Here is a 20,484-nt window from a genome sequence, read left to right on the forward strand (position 1 = left end):
ATAGCAAAGTTAGTGAAATACACCACAAATGTGGATAGAGAAGAGGATAGAAATAGATCAGCAAAGAAAGGGTCTTGAGGGCAGAAGCCGGAAATACAGGTTTTCCCTTTCAAAACAACCTAATCCTATGGGTACTTGCAATTATTTTCCTCCTATTTGATCCCCCCCCCCAAGTTGCACCCTAAATAATTAGCAAAGCATTAACCTTTACAACATTAATTATTTGACCACCTGCTTTAATTAGACCATACAATACCAACATAGGAGTTCTATGTCAGCTGAGTTGTAGCATCACCAGGAAAAGAAAGGTAATGTGGAGGTTTTGTATGAAAGAATGCAATTCTTTTGTGAGCATGTGCTGAGCTGGGGGAAGTTACACACCACTGTCTCTTGTTAGCTCACTACTGATTGATAGATGTCACAAGAATGAATAGGGTGGAGTTTAGCAGGTCTGAGAAAATTATCTTTAAAAATATTTAAAAATTATCAAATATATTTAGATGTTTGAATAACAAAATAGGAGTTGTATGCATCCCTGCACATCAACAGGAATCAACTTATTTTTGGATGCCACCGACCCTTAATAACCTGGTTGCCACTGGGTCAGCCATAAACACTGTGACCTGGATTCCTGCCTGTTTACCAAATTGTTGTAAATTTCACAGTAGTCTAAAATTCATTTGCTGTAAAGTTCATTGTGTTTGAAAGTAAATTTCACTGTTTGATTGACAGGTGGAATGAGGAGAGATGCCTTGCTTGTCGATTCCTTGTTCATTTTATTAATTAAAATTCCTTGCTAGTATGTTACATCCTGTGCCCATGCTATTGTAGATTTCAGGATTTCTTGGCCAGAGCAGCTATTCAAATGAGTGCACAGTTCAATCCTTAAAACTTCAGCTTCTTTCTCTCTCTCCCATTTATTTGATTCTCTATTACTCTGTCCCTCTTTATCTCTACCTTTCTTCCCATCTCTCTTTCTCTCTCACTTTCCTCCCCCCTTCCTCTGTCTGTCTTTCCCTCCTCTCCCCACTCGCTGACAAATTCTCTATTTCTCTTTCACTACCTTACTCTCTCTCTCTCTCTCTCTCTCACTACCTTACTCTCTCTCTCTCTCTCTCTCTCACTACCTCTCCCACTATCTTTCTCTCTCTCTCACTACCTTACTCTCTCTCTCTCACTACCTTTCTCTCTCTCTCTCTCTCTCTCTCTCACTCTCTCGTTCCTTACCTTCTTGTGTGATGCAGATTGAGCCGCTGCCCATGCCGACCCTCAGAGCATCGGCACCTGCCTGGATCAGATTCTTGGCTTGAGCCACGGTCACCACTAAAATCAAACAAATATAAATAACCCTTGGTCAAAATTGTTAAGCATGTGCCATATCATTGGAAACCAAAGAATTATAATAGAATATATGCAGTGTCAGAAAGATGATAATTCATGTCATTTCATACATTTAGAACTTTGTTCTGGCTCTAAGCAGACAAAAAGTAATAGTTGTTGTAAATGTTCACTTTCATGAAAAATGAAATCTCTCCCTTACATCTATACTCTACTATGAAATCACAAAATTTGCCGTAACCAAAGGTTATCACAGGTCCCTTTCTTGCCTCCAATCCCTAGTTTCTTCAGGTTTAAATTTGTTGCAAGAAATAAAATTCAAAGGCTCATAATCCTAATCAAAATAACTGAACCAGCATTGAATCAAATGTCTCTGTATACAGACCCCCATTTTGTGCATCCTTGAATGGTATGCAGGCGCGTACGCAGGGGGGGGGGGGGAGGAGGGTTTTACCTGAAACCCCCCCCCCCTTGAGTTTTTTTTATGTGTATGATTTCCAGGAAACCCCCCCCCCCCCCTTTTTGACATATTTTAAAGATAAAGTTGAGTTCTGGTCATGCGATTGCATCGTAAAAAGAAACGGTTTGGAATCCATCAGAAAAAGTTGGTCATGGAGCATACAAGTATTGGTGTGTACTGCAAGGTTCTGGAGTCGTAAAATGAAATGAAATTTGGCCAAGTCTTGGTAAGTAACGACCACTGTACACAGAAAAATGTATATGGGACTACACAACCATGTGGCATAAAATCGAGCCTCATCTTTAAGCCGTTACTTCTCAAATTTAGAATATAAAGGCATTGAATAGCCATTTTTTTCAGGGAAAATTGTTCTCTGATGTTCTTCCACACTCACAAATTATGCTTCCCCTCTCCCCAGAACTCAACCTTCTCTTTTATTACTGTTTGCTTTCTTGATAGCATTCAGTCCATCACTCACCATTGCCAGCCACCACCTGCAACTCTGGATATTTGGCCTTGGTGCACTTGATCATGCTTACTTGGAAGCTGGAGTTCCCTTGTGAAGAATCCTGCAAATAGAGTAATTAAAAATTCATTGGGGCCATCGTATAGTCTTGGTAACATGTGGATATATAACAAGTGAAACAGATATCACGAAAGTTGGATATTCTCAATTTTTTATGTGATTGACAAGTTTAACATTTAGCTTAATGAATATCTTGTAGAGCTGGAATTATCTTTTGGCCATCTGTTGGAGATGAATTTGAGGATTTCTTTTGTGATCATTATGTTTTTGTTTTTCTTTGTTTGGGGGGGGGGGGTCTCTAAGTTGGATTGTTAAGGAGTACACTTACAAATAGGGATTAGTCTAATAGTCTATGTAACATTTTTTTTTAAAGTTGGTTAAAACAATGAAATTCTTCATCATGTTATGAAGCAACAAACAAACAATGGAGGTCTCAGTTTGTCTGGTTAATACAGGAGTGACAATTTTTATCTTTTTATGACCAATTTGCATAATATTGTTAATTCAATTGCTAACATTGAATGCATCCTAAATTGTACATATACAGATATGCAGATACAAATACAGATACAAATATAAACCTACAGTACATCAGCATTAAAGTTAAATCTATGTAGCCCTTGTTGCAATATTTTTATTATTCTTGCAGATTTTTATTTCTGCAAACTGCAAGCATAGATAAATAGCCCCAGTATGATTGCAAATAAAGGTCTGAATAATGTTACATCTACATAGTATATGCTATATTTGTAATAAACTACATATTAAGCTAAATGTTACCATCCTCTTCTAAATCAACGTAGATACAGTGTATCATGCAGGAGTAAACATTACAAAACAATACACATGCTAAAGTGTTCATTTTAATTTTTAATCCAAAAAATGAAACTACTCCTAGTGAAAGTTAAAAAACCACCTGAAAAGGATAAAAGGAATTTTATAATCTCAACTAAAAAGGAATAGTAAAAGGGCAATTATAAAATTAACCTACAGCTTCAAACAAAATGAGTGAAAAATAAGTCAATATAGTTCTTATAAGCATATACACTGCACTATGTGACATATACATTGTATTATATCTCTACTCTACTCATTGATGTGCTCAAGTTCTTCTTCTTTTCCCCAAAAAATGCAAGTTACAGGTCTTCAAAATATTTGAATTCTGGCAGTCTGCTCTTCCATGTCTGTCTTTCCTTGCTTTGCAAGCTTAACAATCATTCCGACTAGACTGCTCATTAATGTCACAACTCTTGAATGAAGTTCTCAGTAACATGCATAGCTGCTCCAGATTAGTAAGCCATGCTAGTGCACAGTTAATTGTATGTCTACTACCTAATCTTCAGTCCATATTCACCAGCCCACAAGCTTTACATGAGTGCTATAATCGTGTTAGTGCATATAAGAGCCATACTGATTAATGCTATTAACATTTTGCTTTAGACCTATTCTATACAATGAGCATGTCATACTAGTATTCATATGGAGAAGGAAAAAATTACATAAGCCCAGCAACTTATCACCGACTGCTGTTTCCAAAGCAAAAAAAATGTTGCAATTTTTAAATATTCAATGTTTGATTTGAATACTTCCGATAAAAAATAAAAAAGAATCTGGACCATTAGGACCATTCTATGAACTTTCTTGCACATTTAATATTTACAACAACAAAAAATATTAAACAATCAAATGAAATCAATTCAATGTCAAATACTAATATTTTGAAGGGGAGGAGCGGGTTGAAATACCATATACCTGTATATGTATTTTTTATTTTGTTGCAGTGCACTGTGCAATGTACATTATAAATTTACATTTAAACAGGAGCATCATATTGATGTTGCAATTGACCATATTTTCTTTGAGTCTTGGGACATTGTGGTACAATCATTACCCTTTCAGTTCCTGTAAGTTTACAAACAAATATAGTAAATGGAATTTGAATTCTTCGTTTAAAATAGGAATACAATATTTTCAATGGGAACAACATTAAAAAAATATAATTCCAATTCAGTAATAACTAATATAAGAAATAGATGCACAGTAAATGCATTAGTATACAACTGGCATTAGTGGCAGCATTTGTTTCCCAAAGAAGGTTCAGCTGTTCCCATGACAAAATACATTAATGATACTTCTACACTTCTACTATTGCTACTACTGCTACTAATACTTATACAGTCAAACCTGTCTACAGCAACCGCCCAAGGGAAACACAAAAAGTGGTCTTTGTAGACAGGTTCCTTTAGTACACGTTTCAATGAGAAACCATTTTCAAGGGAAACAAAAAGTGTGCTTGTTGTAGACAGGTGGTCACTAAAGCAGGTTTGACTGTACTTCTGCTGCTACTGCTGCTACTACTACTACTACTATTACTATTACTATTGCTGCTGCTGATGTTGCTTGCTGATGCGACTACTGCTACTGCTTTCCATGGTGAGCAGTTGTTAGTTGGTTTGTACCTTTCATGGGCCCCCTTTCATGAAGCATTACAACAACTGTAAGTCATAAAGACTGTCACTAGTCATTCTCATGTTTCATACACAGCGTGAAATTAGAAATTAGTAGCAAATTTTGTTTTGAAGTCAAATGAAAAAATATTCTTGAATCTTAACTTTCACTCAATCCCAAGCCAACAAAAGGAATAACAAATCAAGGTTAAAATATGGTGCTGGTATAATTTGTTTATAAGAGAGTGGATGCTCTCATATTGACAAACCAGATGGAATAATTTCTGAGGATTACAACGATAATTGAGTGAACTTCTTAAGAAGATGTTTGTGTGGCAGTCTTAAGACTTGTCAATGTTGTACATTTTCATGAAAGAGGACGAGTCTATGGCAATGTTCGTCACACTCACCAGACGATTATGTTTTTCGTGATCTAGATCTCTATCCATCTAGGATTGAAGTAAGGGGGCAGGGGTTTTAACATGAATGCCAAATGTTGACTAGTACAAATGGATCACGTCTAACCTTCTTATGCCATACAGGATACACAACAATGATAAATGAGCCATGATGATGCAAACAGACACCTGCTGAGTCCCCTCCCCCAACACCCCACGGTAACACCAAAGGAAAACTATTTATTTGGACAACTACCCATTTGCAGTTACTACCATCAATACAATCACTAATCTGCCGCCTGGAGAACTAACCCTTGACCCACTAATTCCCTTTTAATTCAGCATGGACAATCACCCTGGCAGGATTACTCCTATCCAGACATATTTTCTCTTGAAAAATATTATCATACCTAGCTTTTTCTAGAGGATTAATTATGTTGTTGTAGTACCGGTAGCCATTGTCCAGGTTTGGTTATTGACTGAGAGGCAGTTGCTCTGATGGTAATTTACCAAGTGGGGCCAATTGTTGGTAAGTGGTAGGTACTGCATTGATAACCGATCCCGGACTACCCTTGCAAGAAGCACTCCCCAAAACATCCCCATGCACCCACCAGTATCACCAAGTCTTCACAGTCTGTAACATCACGTCTGTCAAATCGCAAAAGCTTGCTTTGCGACCTAGGCAACACTTAAGAGGCTTCGAATGAATCGGATGTTGTTGTGCACATCCCAAAAAGCTTTCTTCCCTATTTCCTAAAAACACTTCAAGAGGGACTAATAGGCTTTTCATCTGTTTTGGGGGCCTGATACTGATAACATCAGCAGTACCAGTATGACTACATCTTCACCACTTGAAACACTAGGCATTATCAAGTCAAAATTGTACGCAAATAAAAGCTTGAGTATTGGATTGATTAATAGTTCTGAACATGAAAGTTATTAACAAAAGAAGGTTTATCCTAGTCTTGTCCTCGTCTCAAAGAACCATTAACATCCTCACTCACCAGTATGACTACATCTGGACCAGTAAATCCAGTCTATGCTTCTGGACCAGTAAATCCAGTCTATGCTTATCTTCCTTTTCAGTCCCAAAATGCTTAGAGAGGGACCAGCAGGCTTAACCTGCTATCAGCCCCAACTCAAGGACTATCTAAACATCACCACTCACCAGTATGACTACATCTACGCCAGCCTGGACCAGAAGGTCAAGTCTGTGCTTGTCCTCTTCCCTGGTACCGATGGCAGCCCCACACAGCAGTTGCTTCCTGGGGTCTTTGGAGGCTAGGGGGAACTCCCTGTGTTTCTTGAGATCCGTACGGGAGATGAGAGAGACCAGCTCATCCTTCTCGTTAACAATGGGCAGCTTGCCTGAGAGAGAGAGAGGGAAGGAGGATCATGACAAAACCATTCAAAACATCAACATTCAACCAGGGTCTTGTAAGTGGACATATTTTGTAAAAGGCAAACCCTCTCCTTTAATCAGAGTAGATTCTTGTGGGAAGATAATCGACAGTAGAACAGGACCGTGGGTAAAATATTGCATTTGCTGAAGCCTAGTACTTAATAGCAGCAATTAGCATACAAAAGAAAACAATTTTTTGTTTAAGTCTTGTAGTCCCGTATAATCCCCATCATTAAGTGTTAATATTTTGATAGTGATAGATTATTCACATTTTCTATTTTTCTATGATAGTAACTTTGTCATGGTCCCATGTACACTCTTTGATGTGCAGCTGAATCAATAGACCAGCTTATGGTCGTTTTAATCTTTCGCCCTTTCCCAAATGCGCGCGCGTGTATGATATGCGTACTCCCCACGAATTCACCTTCCCCGAAAGGTTGTGTGTCCGTACGTGTATATTATGGTGTACTAGTATGTGAGCGAGCACGGATCATGTAGAGAACAGTCCAGGCAGTGGACTACTGAATCAAGTACCCTGCCATGCCAAAGGCTGTATCCTTTGGGGCATACTAATTACATGTTACCTTTCTTGGCTTTCTGCAGAAGGTCATTAGCTTGTTTCAGAGTTACATTAGCTGGAGCAACCACCAGATCCTCTCTACAGGTCATGGCAGTACTGAGCGGCTTCACGTAACTTTCTGGTTTCAAGAAGTCAATATCGCGAGCCGTGACGATTCCTAAGAGTTTACCACCCAGTCTTCCGGTGTCTGTGATGGGTATGCCTAAAAGAAAATAGTATGAAACAGATATTATATATTATATGTTATATGAAACTGATATTCAAAATACGAAAAGAGAAGTTGCAAGATGGTTCATTGGCGTATCAAACAACTATGACCTCTGGAAGATTACTCCCTGAGACACCTACTATTGAGGACTCCCTTGGACAAATAATCATTTAGGACAGCTACCCATTTAGGACCATTACCACTAAACCACACAGTTAATTGTCCTAGCGGTTATTATCCATGCAGTATTTGTTAGATTGTAAAGATCATTAAAGGGCTACTTATCACAGTTAATATCATAAGCAGGTTCAAGAATATAGGTAATCTAATTGGTCAGATGACACTACGTGAACGTGCATTATTCACTCCTACTGTGCAAGTTCCCATCAAAAAGTGATAACCTACGGCTAAAAGTGATAATGCACAGCTGCTTATACAAAATTAAAGTCGCGATGAAATGCACGTAGTTTCAAATGGCAAGGACTAATGCGCACACCAACACATGCATTACATAGTTTGGCTGAGCTTGTGTACTGTGATGTCATTCAATGCAAATGGCAGCCTCCATGATTGTTTGATCTTTGGAATTTCAATCCAATTTTTTTGCTTATTTCTCAACTTTATATTCATATTATAGACCCCTTTTTAAAACAAATAATTCATGTTTTGAATTTTGTACATTAGTGATATGCACTGCACTTGGTTAAGTCACAATGAGCGGATAATAAATTTGACATGTCTTGTTCATTATCTGACTGTGCAATCAGAAACATGAATTATTACTTGTATACTGGTCGGTTATTGTCCAATGAACCTGGGGATTAACAGGGATGTCCTGTATACATCATTACAGCTGTCATTATTGTAGTTTCTAGCTGTTAGTCTACGTCTATATTGCAAGTCTCAAATTGCTACATACCGACTATAAACTACCATGCCCTAGACATTCCTTCATTCTTCTACGTAAAATCATGCATCTTTCTTTCATTTTCATGAGGTTTAAGTAATTTCAAATATTTCAGTTATCCTACCAAAGCATTTTATACTTGTTTTTCTCTACTCTATGAACCCCAAATATCATCCAAGACTATATTATGCTACATTTAAATTATGTTGTGATGTCTCAGCAAACAATTTCAATAACATAACCTCAAACTTCATATTGTTCAATTTGCAACCCACCACCTAAAAAAATGTTTTATTGGCACAGCACTCATTAGGAATATACACTTCAAAAGATACAGCAAAAAAAGCCTCTCCCATCAAGAGATCTACTGATACACTTGTAGAAATAACTTAATTGTCACATAATTCATCCATGTTTTAAGGTAAAGATCAGTTTTGGAAATGCCCCCCTCTCAAAAAAATTTGGACCTGATAGATATCGCGCACATGTCGCGTGGTCCCATATACATCTTTCTGTGTACAGTGCTTGTAACTTTACCAAGACTGGGCCAAATTTCTTATCATTTTTATGATTCCAGAACCTTGCAGTACACACCAATACTTATATGCTAGATGATCAACCTTTTCTGATCGATTCCACAACTTTTCTTTCACAATGCAATCGCATGACCATAACTGGTCTTTATAAACAAGTCTTATGTGTTTCATGAATGGACCAGGCAACCCCACAGATATTTGTCTGATATATCACTAACCATTCAGAATGAAGTATACATTGTGTTTTTTGACTAGCAGTAATATTATCAGAACTCCAGATAACTTTTATGATGGATATATATTATTGTGTATCATATAATGATATGTAATCATATTTTCCATGTAAAAATAAATATTATTTCACAAGCCTAATTGGGCTTTTTACGCAATTTTTCCTTTTCATTTCTCAAATTTTGTTCTGCGTTTATCATGTTTGTACTCGAGTCCGATACGATTCATGATGTATTTTTATTTTTAAATTTTATTTTGTTATATTGTATTTATATTATAATATATATAATAACAATAATGGGTTCTTGTATAGCGCCCATGTCAGTCAGATTTGACCCTCCTGCCATAAGGCGCTCTAGCATTTCGAGGAATAAATTCCTACCAGGTACCCATTTTTGCTTTTTTAAATCAATTGGAAATAAAAGTCTTAAATTGAATATCCAATGAATAATAGTCCTCTCATTTATGTAGGTAGCGATAATACACATTTCCGAATCTCTATTATTAGAAAGTGTGCTATTACTCCTAAATATGTTATAAAATCAATCTTCTTATTAAATACACATGGTTGAATAAATCACATTAACTAGAGCCCATGTGTTATAAAGCATTTTTTCTTCTTAAAGTAGCTTCACAGCAAGAGATATGATTAGAGAGGTACCCTGTTGGACTGCTAGCACTTGAGTAACAAACATTAACATTATGAATATATTGGCATTTTCAATGTTTTTGTAGAATAAATTTGTTTTCACTCTGCAAAACTCTAAATGTTAATGGATTTGACCATAATACCCACACCGTTTATACTTCCATTAGTACCTAAATGGAGCTGTGGCTCATAAATACATACATGTACATGTAGGTACTATATTTATTATATGTACTATAATAATTCTTATAGGAAGATACATGTACATGAAGTTAATACACCAAAATCACAGCAAATCAACAAGAAATAACAAAAACAACCCCAGAATTAAAAAAAACTGAAAAATAACCCACAATTTGTAGAACAATTATTATCAGCCTTACGACTAAAAATTAAAAATGAATTGTATTTTCTATATATTTTGCATTCTCCATTTTCAACTCCAATTTTTCAAAGCGATTTGAGGAATGAGCCTCGATAACTATTTTATTGCGAGTGATATCATTTTAAGTACTATGAAAATATAATTAGTTTAATAGTGCAGTGTGCAATCCCTACTATAACAAAATATTGTTTGAAAGTTGGAAAAAACAACTTCATTATCATCAGAATTCAATGACCTTTGTAAAGGTTCCAACCAAGATTGAAAAAAGGGGTTCTTGAAAGATCATAGCACTTTTCTCTGGTAAGTCAGACTTTGTACTTAGGCCTTGAGCATTTAATTGTCTGGTCGATTCGGCGCCTTACAAATCTCATGTATTATTATTATTATTATTCACAGGTGTTTTTGTTTTTGTGTATGTGTTGGGATTTTTTTTCATCAAAACTAAATGGGAAAATATTATTGATATACCTGCATCTTTGGCTAGCTTTTCCCCCAGAATATGCATTGCATGATTTCTCCCCCCCCCCCCCCTTCTTCTCCTTCGATATTGAAAGTACATGTAGTTCTGTGGTATGGTATGGTAATTTACACATCAAAAACTCACATCAGCACACAATGTTACACAGAACCTTCCACATCCCAATATCGATACCAACACAAAAAATATCAAGAATGAATTGAATGGCATCTTGAGACTGCAGTAACATAATTACTGCAGTAACATAATTACAGAACTCAGGATTACCTTCCATACTGTTGGTGTGAAGAATGATATGATATAGTCAGTGTATGATTGGAGAAGACACACTAAAACAATTTTTTTTTTAAAGAGGTTATCACACAATCCAACCCAACCCATCGAAAAAAGGCAGGTAAAAATCTCACAAAGCAGGTATTAAAAGGGGATTAGAAATGATCAAAGTGATCAACACAACAATCTATGGGCTATACCGAGGATCTTGTGTGGCAAATCTTGAGAAACCGGGATTCCTAGAAACACAAGGAAGCAGCCAATGTAAATAGTCAACAAAAATAAAATAAAATAAAAAGAAGAAATCTATCAATCTCATGCAAAGATTACATTACAGGGGGAACTTTAAAAAAAAGAATAATTAATACATTAAAGCCAGCTTTCTGGAGTATTGAGAGATGACAACATATTCAGCCCCTTAAACATCAGTTCATATGGTGTCAAAAAAAATTACAACTGTGACTTGGACAAAAGTTTACATTTGTACAGACTGTAATTAAAACGTGCTGATCTAACATCTTGTTTGGATAACAATGTAAGTGATACCTACATATACCTCTACTTGAAAAGAAGAATAATCAAGAAAAAAACATGCAGGTACATATGTGTACACATGTACTTGTCTCAATATTAAATGTGGATGCTAAAACCACATCATTAATAAGAAAGAAATTTGTTTCAGAAAGAATAAACAGCACATGAGATATTATATCTTAAAGATACGGATGATAAAACCACATCCTTGAAGAGATTGGAACATATGTCACAAAAACATGAAGTGAATGTGATATAAAACAAATAGGGTAATTACAAGTACTTTACAATTCCATTCTTATAAAATATGCAAATACATGTACATGCAATATTCAATAAGATTAGATAATGTAGACAAAAGTCTAGTAGAGCTTTGTAAACTGCAATGCATGACAAAAATGGCCTATTTTAACTATTTATTTAAAAATACTAAATATATAGCAGGTGGCGAATCTACTTCATTTAAGTGTAACCTTCACCCCAGAAGAGTAAACAACTGCATTTATCGGTATGCAATTTGCATTCTGACAATTAAAGTACAAAACATAATAGCAGGTAAATGAAATACTTCATTACAGTACACAGTGGGAAGGAAGCATCCATAAATTTGAATCATTTACTTGATAACGGACTTCGCATAGTAGTCCCGTTATTAAGAAAATATTGTGCTGAGAAACTCTCTTATACTTTGATGGGAAATCTTGTAGATTGATGGGCAATAATACAATAAACCTCTGATAATGAATAAATGTATATCTTGGGATGAGATTTCCTTTAAGCTGAAATGTTTTTTTGTTGAATGAAATTGAATATTATTCTCTAGTGTAGAGGGGGAGGGGGAGGGGGAGGGGGAGGGAGGGGGAGGGGGAGGGGGAGGGAGGGGGTGAAAGCAGTTGCCACCTGGGCAAGCTGGGTGGGTGCGGCAGGAGTTCAGGTGGTCAATGGGCACCTAGGGAACTGATAAGTTTCTAGTCCTATATTTGAAAAGTGAAGGAAAACAATGAGTATTCCAATTATACTTGAATGTTTGGGAGGATGTCAGATGAAACAGAAACGAATGCAGCATCTGGCCACTGAGGATAAAGTGAGAATTCATCTAGGAATTTAGGCAATGCATGCTTTTAATCTCCATGGTGTTACTCACTATCCTTATAGACCATTTTCGTAATGCAACCTAATTTAATGCATAGTCTTTTAGCAGTGCCTCCATATAAATATGTCATACACCCGTAATGAATAAATGCATTTCAATAGTTAGAATGCAAAATGCATGTGTTGGTAGGTAGGGCGAGCCTAGCTGGCAACAACTTATTTATGCAATTTGCATTCTGACTATTGATACTATTATTTGCAACAGATGAATTCAATTATTTGTATTGAGGCAATTAACAAAGTTGTATGCATTAATTTGGTTACCATACAAAAATGGCCTATAGAGAACTCATCAAGGAATTTATGCAATGCATGCTTTCAATCTCCATGGTGATACTCACTGTCCCAATTCCTTTGTTATCCATGCACAGTACATGCAGCTGTCTAATTAATGAAAACTAATTTGCTAACGCTCATTGCAAGGTCTGTACAAATTATATGACAAGGAATACAAGAATGGTAAGAGAACTTATTGGATTACATGTGGATAACTTTTGCACATCATACTTCACATATAACATTAACCACAGACCAAAGTAAAGTTTGTTTTCTTAAATTTAATATTCTAACTTCTACTCCTCTACATTAATTCCTTCAATGAATATTGCAGTCGTGATGACAAGATAAAATGACACCATAAAGCAAGTAATATACACAAACAAACATACATTATACATCTACTTTCTTTGAACAAAGGAGGAATAAATATAAATGTAATTCTTTTAAGAAAAGCTCTAATACGATTACTTGCAGATGAGCAATGATTGTTTTTAATGTTACCTGAAAAGCCATGCTTTGCCTTTGAGCCGAAGACATCGCCAACAGTATCATTAGGACCAAGCACGACAGGATCCATGATGAATCCTTGCTCATATTTCTGGAATTATCAAAGAGTTTTATAGCAAAAGTGAGAAAGATACATGTACATGAAGGGAAATGGGTCGGAAGGAGAGGGAGAAAGAGGAGAGGGAGGGAGAGAGAGAAAGGGAGGGAGAGAAAGGGAGGGAGAAAGAGAGAGAGAGAGAAAAGGAGAGAGAGGAAAGGGAGAGAGAGAGAGTAAAAATAGAAATATAGTTGAGGGGGAGAGAAATATAACGAAGGAGAGAGGGAGAAAGAGAGAGAGAGACACACACAGAGAGAGAAAGAGAAATATAGTTGAGAGAGAGGAAGAGGGAGAAGGACAATATTAAGCATTCTTCAAAAGTTCACCTTCTCAGACTTTGCAAGGCAATACAACAAACATAGAGGCCCGAATTCACAAAGGAGGTTTGTCGACAAACCTTGGTTTTCGTACGTCATATGACGCGTTTTTACGCGTTTTTAACAAACCTGGTTTGTAAAGAACAAAAGGAGGTTTGGCGAAACAAAAGGAGGTTTGAGCTCAAACCTTGGTCTGAGCTCAAACCTTGCTTTGTGAATTCGGGCCATAGTGTTAATTGGGAATATCACATGACAAAATACCAATATATGGAATAGTAGAATTAAATCCTTCATTACTATGTTCACAGAATGCTTTTATCTCCTAACGATACTTCTTTGGTAAAATGACTTACTTGTTACTTTGTTCACAAAAGATATAATATCCTGATTTGAATACATTTCTGAGATTTTTTTATAGCTTGTTCTCCCTCCCTCCCTCCCTCCCTCCCTCCCTCCCTCCCTCCCTCCCTCCCTCCCTCCTCTTTTCTAATACTCACCTTTACTTTTCTGACTTCATTTGCTTGGAACTCAGGAGTACAGTTATGATGGATGATTCCAATGCCTCCACATAACTAAAGTATGATACAGATTAGAGAGATACAAGAAAGAATAGGAACAAAATTTTGTAAAGGTAAAAACTGTCGGTTTAGTTGCATTTGTGAGAGAAAAATATGAATAAAAAAGTACAAAAATAAGCAAAACTACATGTATACCTGTATATAAAAAAAAAAATCTTTTTCTCAAACCACATATTATCATAAGCAAAACGACATGCACTGTATCTGCACATATAGGGACTTCATTGTAGAAAGTGTATTGGGCTGTATATAATTGATATCTTGGTCAAACACACAAGAGCAACACCAGACTGAAAATTGAAAATAAATTAAATCATCCCGACTGGCCATAAATCCGCCTGTTAAGATTTTGTGTACAGTGGTTTGGCACTGGTATGACAGAGGTATCAATGGTATTTTAAGAGATCCTACTTCCTGATGCTTCTAAAATTAGACAATGTATACAAAAGCGTGTTCCTTTTTGAAGTACAGTGTATACATTTCAATATCCAAGGAATAAAGGAGACTTTGAACAGTATGTAGTACAGGTGTGCTGTTCCTGACTACATACGAGTACATGTATTTAAAGTGCAGGACTGGAAAATAAAATGAACCTAAATAAAATAAAATCTACACCTTGTACATATTAAAAAAAGTAAAATGGGATAATATTACATGTACAAATCATAAGCATGATTTATCATCAGCAGGAATGGAATTTGGAATACCTACACTCTTTTGAAGTCTTTTACTTTAAATTTCCATACAAATGAATTCAATAAAACCATTATTTCCATCTGCATACATACATGTATGTACAATGCATGAGTAAAAACATGCCATATATATATAGCAATCATTGTTGTACAGCTTCTTTTGCAAAAGTACTCAGCAATTAAGAGCTTCTATAAATACACAATGACTGCAGGTCCCTGAACATCCGTCATCCACTAACTCTACATATTATTAGAAATATTAGTTTCATATTTTTGCACATGATTTCACTAGCTAGTATAGATGGAGGTGCTCAACTAAGCCTACATGTATGCGCATATGGTGCCTTGTAGATGCATGTACACACTGTACATGGTATGCGAATCACCTTGCTGCCTACTGAACATAATACTGAATTGAGCTGGTCTTGTTTGCCAATGAATGTATAAATTGAATTTCATTTCCCCTAACAAAGTTAACAGCAATTGCAGCACTCTCTCTTTCTGTAACACAATCCTCCTCATCCATATATTTGTTTCTTCTCTTTTTCCCCCCTCTCTTTCTTCCCCCCCCCCCCCCCCCTCTCTCTCTCTCTCTCTCTCTCTGTCACTCTCACTCGCTCTTTCTCTCTCCTTGCTGTAGATGTTAAGGTATGGTGAGTGACTATATTGACTTTGCTTTTTATAAGATAACAATTTTATGAAAACCAGGAAACTGCATCAGAATGGTTGCTAATGGCAACACCATCCATGTGCATTGGAGAAGAAAAGATTTAGAGGATCCATCTCGGCATCAAACTGAAAATAAAAACAACAATGGTCTGCTACAATGACTATGAATTATAGAGCGGAAAAAAATCAAGAACTGAAAAGTCCATATATAGAAAGACCATCAACTATGAACAAATTTAAAGCATATGTGTGTTTTTAAGGTTCTGCATGAACAAGACAAAGTTTGTCAAAGGCATGACTTATATCAGCAAATCTAGAGAGATGAGATATCATTTATAGATTGCAGTATGTTGATTTGTAATATATAAGAACGTGCAAGAACAAATTGATACAATTACCCATATGAAATACTTTTACAAATTAACAAAAAATATACTTGGGCTTGGTACAAAAGTATCCAATGTTTCAGGCACGGTACAAAAATCTAATACTAGACAAATTCAAAATATTAAAATCAACATCTGTGTAACTTCAACGGTGTGATTTTTCCCATTAAATAACCAAATATTCAACAACAAAATACTTTATTGTAGTAGCCATTAAGGTGTTGTTGGAGAGAATCTCTAAAAACAAACACATAAAATTAATTTTACTACTATAAAAAGCAGCTTGTTTAAATTTTAGCATATTTTTCGTCATCATAAGATTTTGTACGCAATTTGCTACTTTTCATTCTGAGTGCCCTTAGATATCTAATACAATTATCACAAATCCAATCTAATTCCCATCCATCCTCGTCCTTCAACATGGAGGGCAAAGCAGATAATAACAGTAATGCATTTCCGTGGATGATTTCATGGGAGGTAAAAGTGATTAGGAGGCAAGACTCACTGCCATCGCGATCGCCATGGAGGACTCTGTGACGGTATCCATAGGAGACGACACCAACGGAGCCTTCAAGGTGATGTCCTTTGTCAGCTGGGATTGCAAATCCTATTATGTGAGGGAGAGAGGGAGAGAGGGAGAGATAGGGAGAGAGGGAGAGAGGGAGAGAGAGAAAGAGAGAGAGAGAGAGAGGGAAAACAACAATAAGAATCATCAATATTTTTACTGCTGTCAATCACTGAATTTAATAGAAACAGAATCCTGCAAATTATAATGAATTTATTGAAGAGTCCGTGGAATGAAAACAACCCGCAAGTTTGAAGCAATATGCCGAGATGGAAGCAAAAAGATGGGTTGTAGGACATATGCTCCAGTGACCGTTGCTCCACAGACAGTATTCCCATCTTCAACAGTGCACCACTCAATGCACACATACTGTACATAATCATATAATAATAACATTTACCCTAAAAGTAACACAAAACCTGAGGCCCACCCTAGCCCTATTTATTGCGAGCTCTGCTCCTATTTGCCCTGTATTCAAAAATGTATAATTTCCCTTTTTTTTAAAATCAATCATACAGTCTCCCTCCATATGATTTTGCAAATATTTAGTATTCATGAACAAAAATATTCTGTCACCAATACCTAAGAAAATGTAAGTTTATGAAATTTTCTGTACAGAGCGAATTGGAGAGCAGCTCACAAGATATGGCATGGTGTTGCCAATTTTTGTTTCACTAAATAGAACAGTACACATTTATAACTATCCTATTTTTAATTGGATGTTTGCTAAAACTAGATGGAACTTCAACTGCGCGCAGTCGAAATGATGCCTCCGTCATAGAGCAATTTTACAAACAAAAACAGAAGAAATTTTTCAAATTCAAGTTCAATTGTAATCCATTAACAGTTTCTCAGAATATCGTGATTACAAGCAATTTCTCATATACATATATGACCCTTTGATCTTTGACCTCATGACCCTAACATCTACTCAGTTCATTGGCTCTACAAGATGTCCCGAGTTAAATAGTAATCCATTTGTCAGTTCTAATGAGAATGCGTTCACGAGCTATTTTTGCATACATGAGCCGCATGACCTTTGACCTTGACCTTATGACCCCAAAATCTAATCAGTTCATCGGCTCTGCAAGTAACATACATGACCTAATTTTGGCAGGAATCCATCAATCGGTTCTTCAGATAACGCGATCACGAGCTGTTTTTGCATACATAATGAGCCCTGTGACCTTTGACCTTTAAACTCGTGACCCCAAAATCTAATCAGTTCATCAGCTCTGCAAGATACATACATGACCAAAGTTTGGCAGGAATCCATCAATCGGTTCTTCAGATAACGCGATCACGAGCTGTTTTTGCATACATAATGAGCCCTGTGACCTTTGACCTTTGAACTCGTGACCCCAAAATCTAATCAGTTCATCGGCTCTGCAAGATACATACATGACCAAAGTTTGGCAGGAATCCATCAATCGGTTCTTCAGATAACGCGATCACGAGAACGGGACGTACGGACGGACGGACGTACGGACGTACGGACGTACGGACGTACGGACGGACGGACGGACAACCCGAAAACATAATGCCTCCGGCTACTTCGTAACGGAGGCATAAAAATTAATAATTTGTTTCCCTCATTCATTTGCTTTCATTAAAACCAACGTAATATCAGGGTGGACTTCCCCTTTCGTGCATGCGGCGACATCAGATAAATGGGATATGTGCCACATTTTAAATTAATTTGATATTGAAATGGATTACCCTCATCGGGTTTTACAGGCTATTTCTCGATTTCAAATGTCAATGGAAAATTGGATAGTCGAGATATTCTGCATGTACAGTGTACACGTAGAATACAAATTTATACATGCATTTGACTATTATGCACAAACAAAACCACAACTATACTGCAAAATTGAAGAACACTACACCCCAACCATACAGCATGAAGGTTTTGAGTGATCGGTACACTTTAAAGATAAAGTTGAGTTCTGGTCATGCCATTGCATTGTGAAAGACACGGTATGGAATCGATCAGAAAAGGTTCATCCTCTAGTATATATTAAGTATTGGTGTGTACTGCAAGGTTCTGGAATCATCAAAATGATAAGAAATTTGGCCCAGTTTTGGTAAAGTTACAAGCACTGTACACAGAAATATGTATATGGGACTACACATGTGGCATAAAAATCCGTCCCAATTTTTATGCTATAAACTCATTTGAAGAGCCATGCTTTTCAGGGAACATTTTTTATCTGATGTTCTTCCACACTTTCTACAATGATAATGCTCACAAAATATTTTTCAACTCTTTCCAGAACTCAACCTTCTCTTAAACTCCTACCCAACCAAAACACAGGCGACATGTATGTTAGCATGTCTGGCTAGAAGTAAACATCCCACAAGGAGATGAGCAAGCTAATTTATGCTCAGGCTATCTCACTCCAGCAGTAACTGTTGTTTCACATAACGACCTGCCAGCGAAGTCGACACACTTCAAGTCCCAAGACTCCTACTTACTGCCTTTTAGGCTACTGAAGCTTCTAGCATCACTGACTTCAGTTGCATTGAGCAAGAGAGCAAGGAAGAGAGAGGGAGAGAAGGAGGGGAGAGGAAGAGAGGGAGAGATGAGAGGAGAGAGGGAGAAAGGAGAGAGGGAGAGAGGAGAGAGGGAGAGAGGAGAGAGGGAGAGAGGAGAGAGGGAGAGAGGGAGAGAGGAGAGAGGGAGAGAGGAGAGAGGGAGAGAGGAGAGAGGGAGAGAGGAGAGAGGGAGAGAGGAGAGAGGGAGAGAGATGAGAGGGAGAGAGGGAGAGAGATGAGAGGGAGAGAGGAAGAGAGGAGAGAGAGGGAGAGAGGGAGAGGGGAGAGAGGGAGAGAGGAGAGAGGGAGAGGAGAGAGGGAGAGAGGAGAGAGGGAAAGAGGAGAGAGGGAGAGAGGAGAGAGGGAGAGAGGGAGAGAAAAGAGAAGAGAGAGGGAGAGAGGAGAGAGGGAGAGGAGAGAGGGAGAGAGGGAGAGAGGAGAGAGGGAGAGAGGAGAGAGGGAGAGGGAGAGAGGGAGAGAGATGAGAGGGAGAGAGAAGAGAGGAGAGAGAGAGGAGAGAGGAGAGAGGGAGAGGGGAGAGAGAGAGAGAGGGAGAGGGAGAGAGGAGAGGAGAGGGAGAGAGAGGAGAGGGAGAGAGAAGAGAGGGAGAGAGGAGAGAGGGAGAGAGGAGAGAGGGAGAGAGGGAGAGAGGGAGGGAGAGAGGAGAGAGGAGAGAGGGAGAGAGGAGAGAGGGAGGAGGGAGAGAGATGAGAGGGAGAGAGGAGAGAGGAGAGAGTGGGAGAGAGGGAGAGGGAGAGAGAGAGAGAGAGGAGAGAGGGAGAGAGGAGAGGGAGAGAGAAGAGAGGGAGAGAGGGAGAGAGGGGGAGAGAGGAGAGAGGGAGAGAGGAGAGAGGGAGAGGAGGGGAGAGAGGAGAGGAGAGAGGGGGAGAGGAGAGGAGAGAGGGAGAGAGGAGAGAGGGAGAGAGGAGAGAGGGAGAGAGGAGGGAGAGAGAGGGAGAGAGGAGAGAGAGGGAGGAGAGAGGGAGAGGGAGGAGGAGAGAGGGGAGGGAGAGGAGAGAGGGAGAGGGGAGGGGAGAGAGGAGAGGAGAGAGAGAGGAGGAGAGAGGAGGAGAGAGAGAGGAGGAGGGAGAGAGGGAGAGAGGGAGAGAGGAGAGAGAGGGGAGAGAGGAGGGGAGAGAGGAGGAGGGGAGAGAGGAGAGAGAGAGAGGGGAGAGGGAGAAGGAGAGAGGAGAGGAGAGAGGAGAGAGGAGAGGAGAGAGGAGAGAGGAGAGGAGAGAGGAGAGGAGAGAGGAGAGGAGAGAGGAGAGGAGAGAGGAGAGGAGAGAGGAGAGAGAGAGAGGGAGAGATGAGGAGAGAGGGAGAGAGTAGAGGAGAGAGGAGAGGGAGAG

At 38.1% G+C, this 20,484-nt stretch overlaps 1 protein-coding gene across 3 annotated transcripts in view; it reads right to left on the reverse strand.

Moving 5' to 3' along the window:
• The window catches only part of LOC115919533 (inosine-5'-monophosphate dehydrogenase 1b-like), a 42,102-nt gene that overhangs the window by 13,339 nt on the left and 8,279 nt on the right, over positions 1 to 20,484 (reverse strand). For 2 of the 3 annotated variants that reach the window (XM_030973603.1, XM_030973604.1), the window contains exons 3-9: positions 16,538 to 16,639; positions 14,202 to 14,276; positions 13,285 to 13,381; positions 7,156 to 7,353; positions 6,338 to 6,537; positions 2,277 to 2,367; positions 1,228 to 1,323 (exon numbers count right to left, since the gene is read on the reverse strand). In XM_030973603.1, coding sequence (XP_030829463.1) covers positions 1,228 to 1,323; positions 2,277 to 2,367; positions 6,338 to 6,537; positions 7,156 to 7,353; positions 13,285 to 13,381; positions 14,202 to 14,276; positions 16,538 to 16,639 — 859 coding nt within the window. Of the gene's footprint in view, positions 1 to 1,227; positions 1,324 to 2,276; positions 2,368 to 6,337; positions 6,538 to 7,155; positions 7,354 to 11,018; positions 11,058 to 13,284; positions 13,382 to 14,201; positions 14,277 to 16,537; positions 16,640 to 20,484 lie in introns of all 3 variants that reach the window. The other variant, XM_030973602.1, reaches the window with a different exon arrangement.

The sequence above is a fragment of the Strongylocentrotus purpuratus genome, unplaced genomic scaffold (genome assembly GCF_000002235.5).
Source record: "Strongylocentrotus purpuratus isolate Spur 01 unplaced genomic scaffold, Spur_5.0 spur5_scaffold_6, whole genome shotgun sequence".
Taxonomy (NCBI): Eukaryota; Metazoa; Echinodermata; class Echinoidea; order Camarodonta; family Strongylocentrotidae; genus Strongylocentrotus; species Strongylocentrotus purpuratus.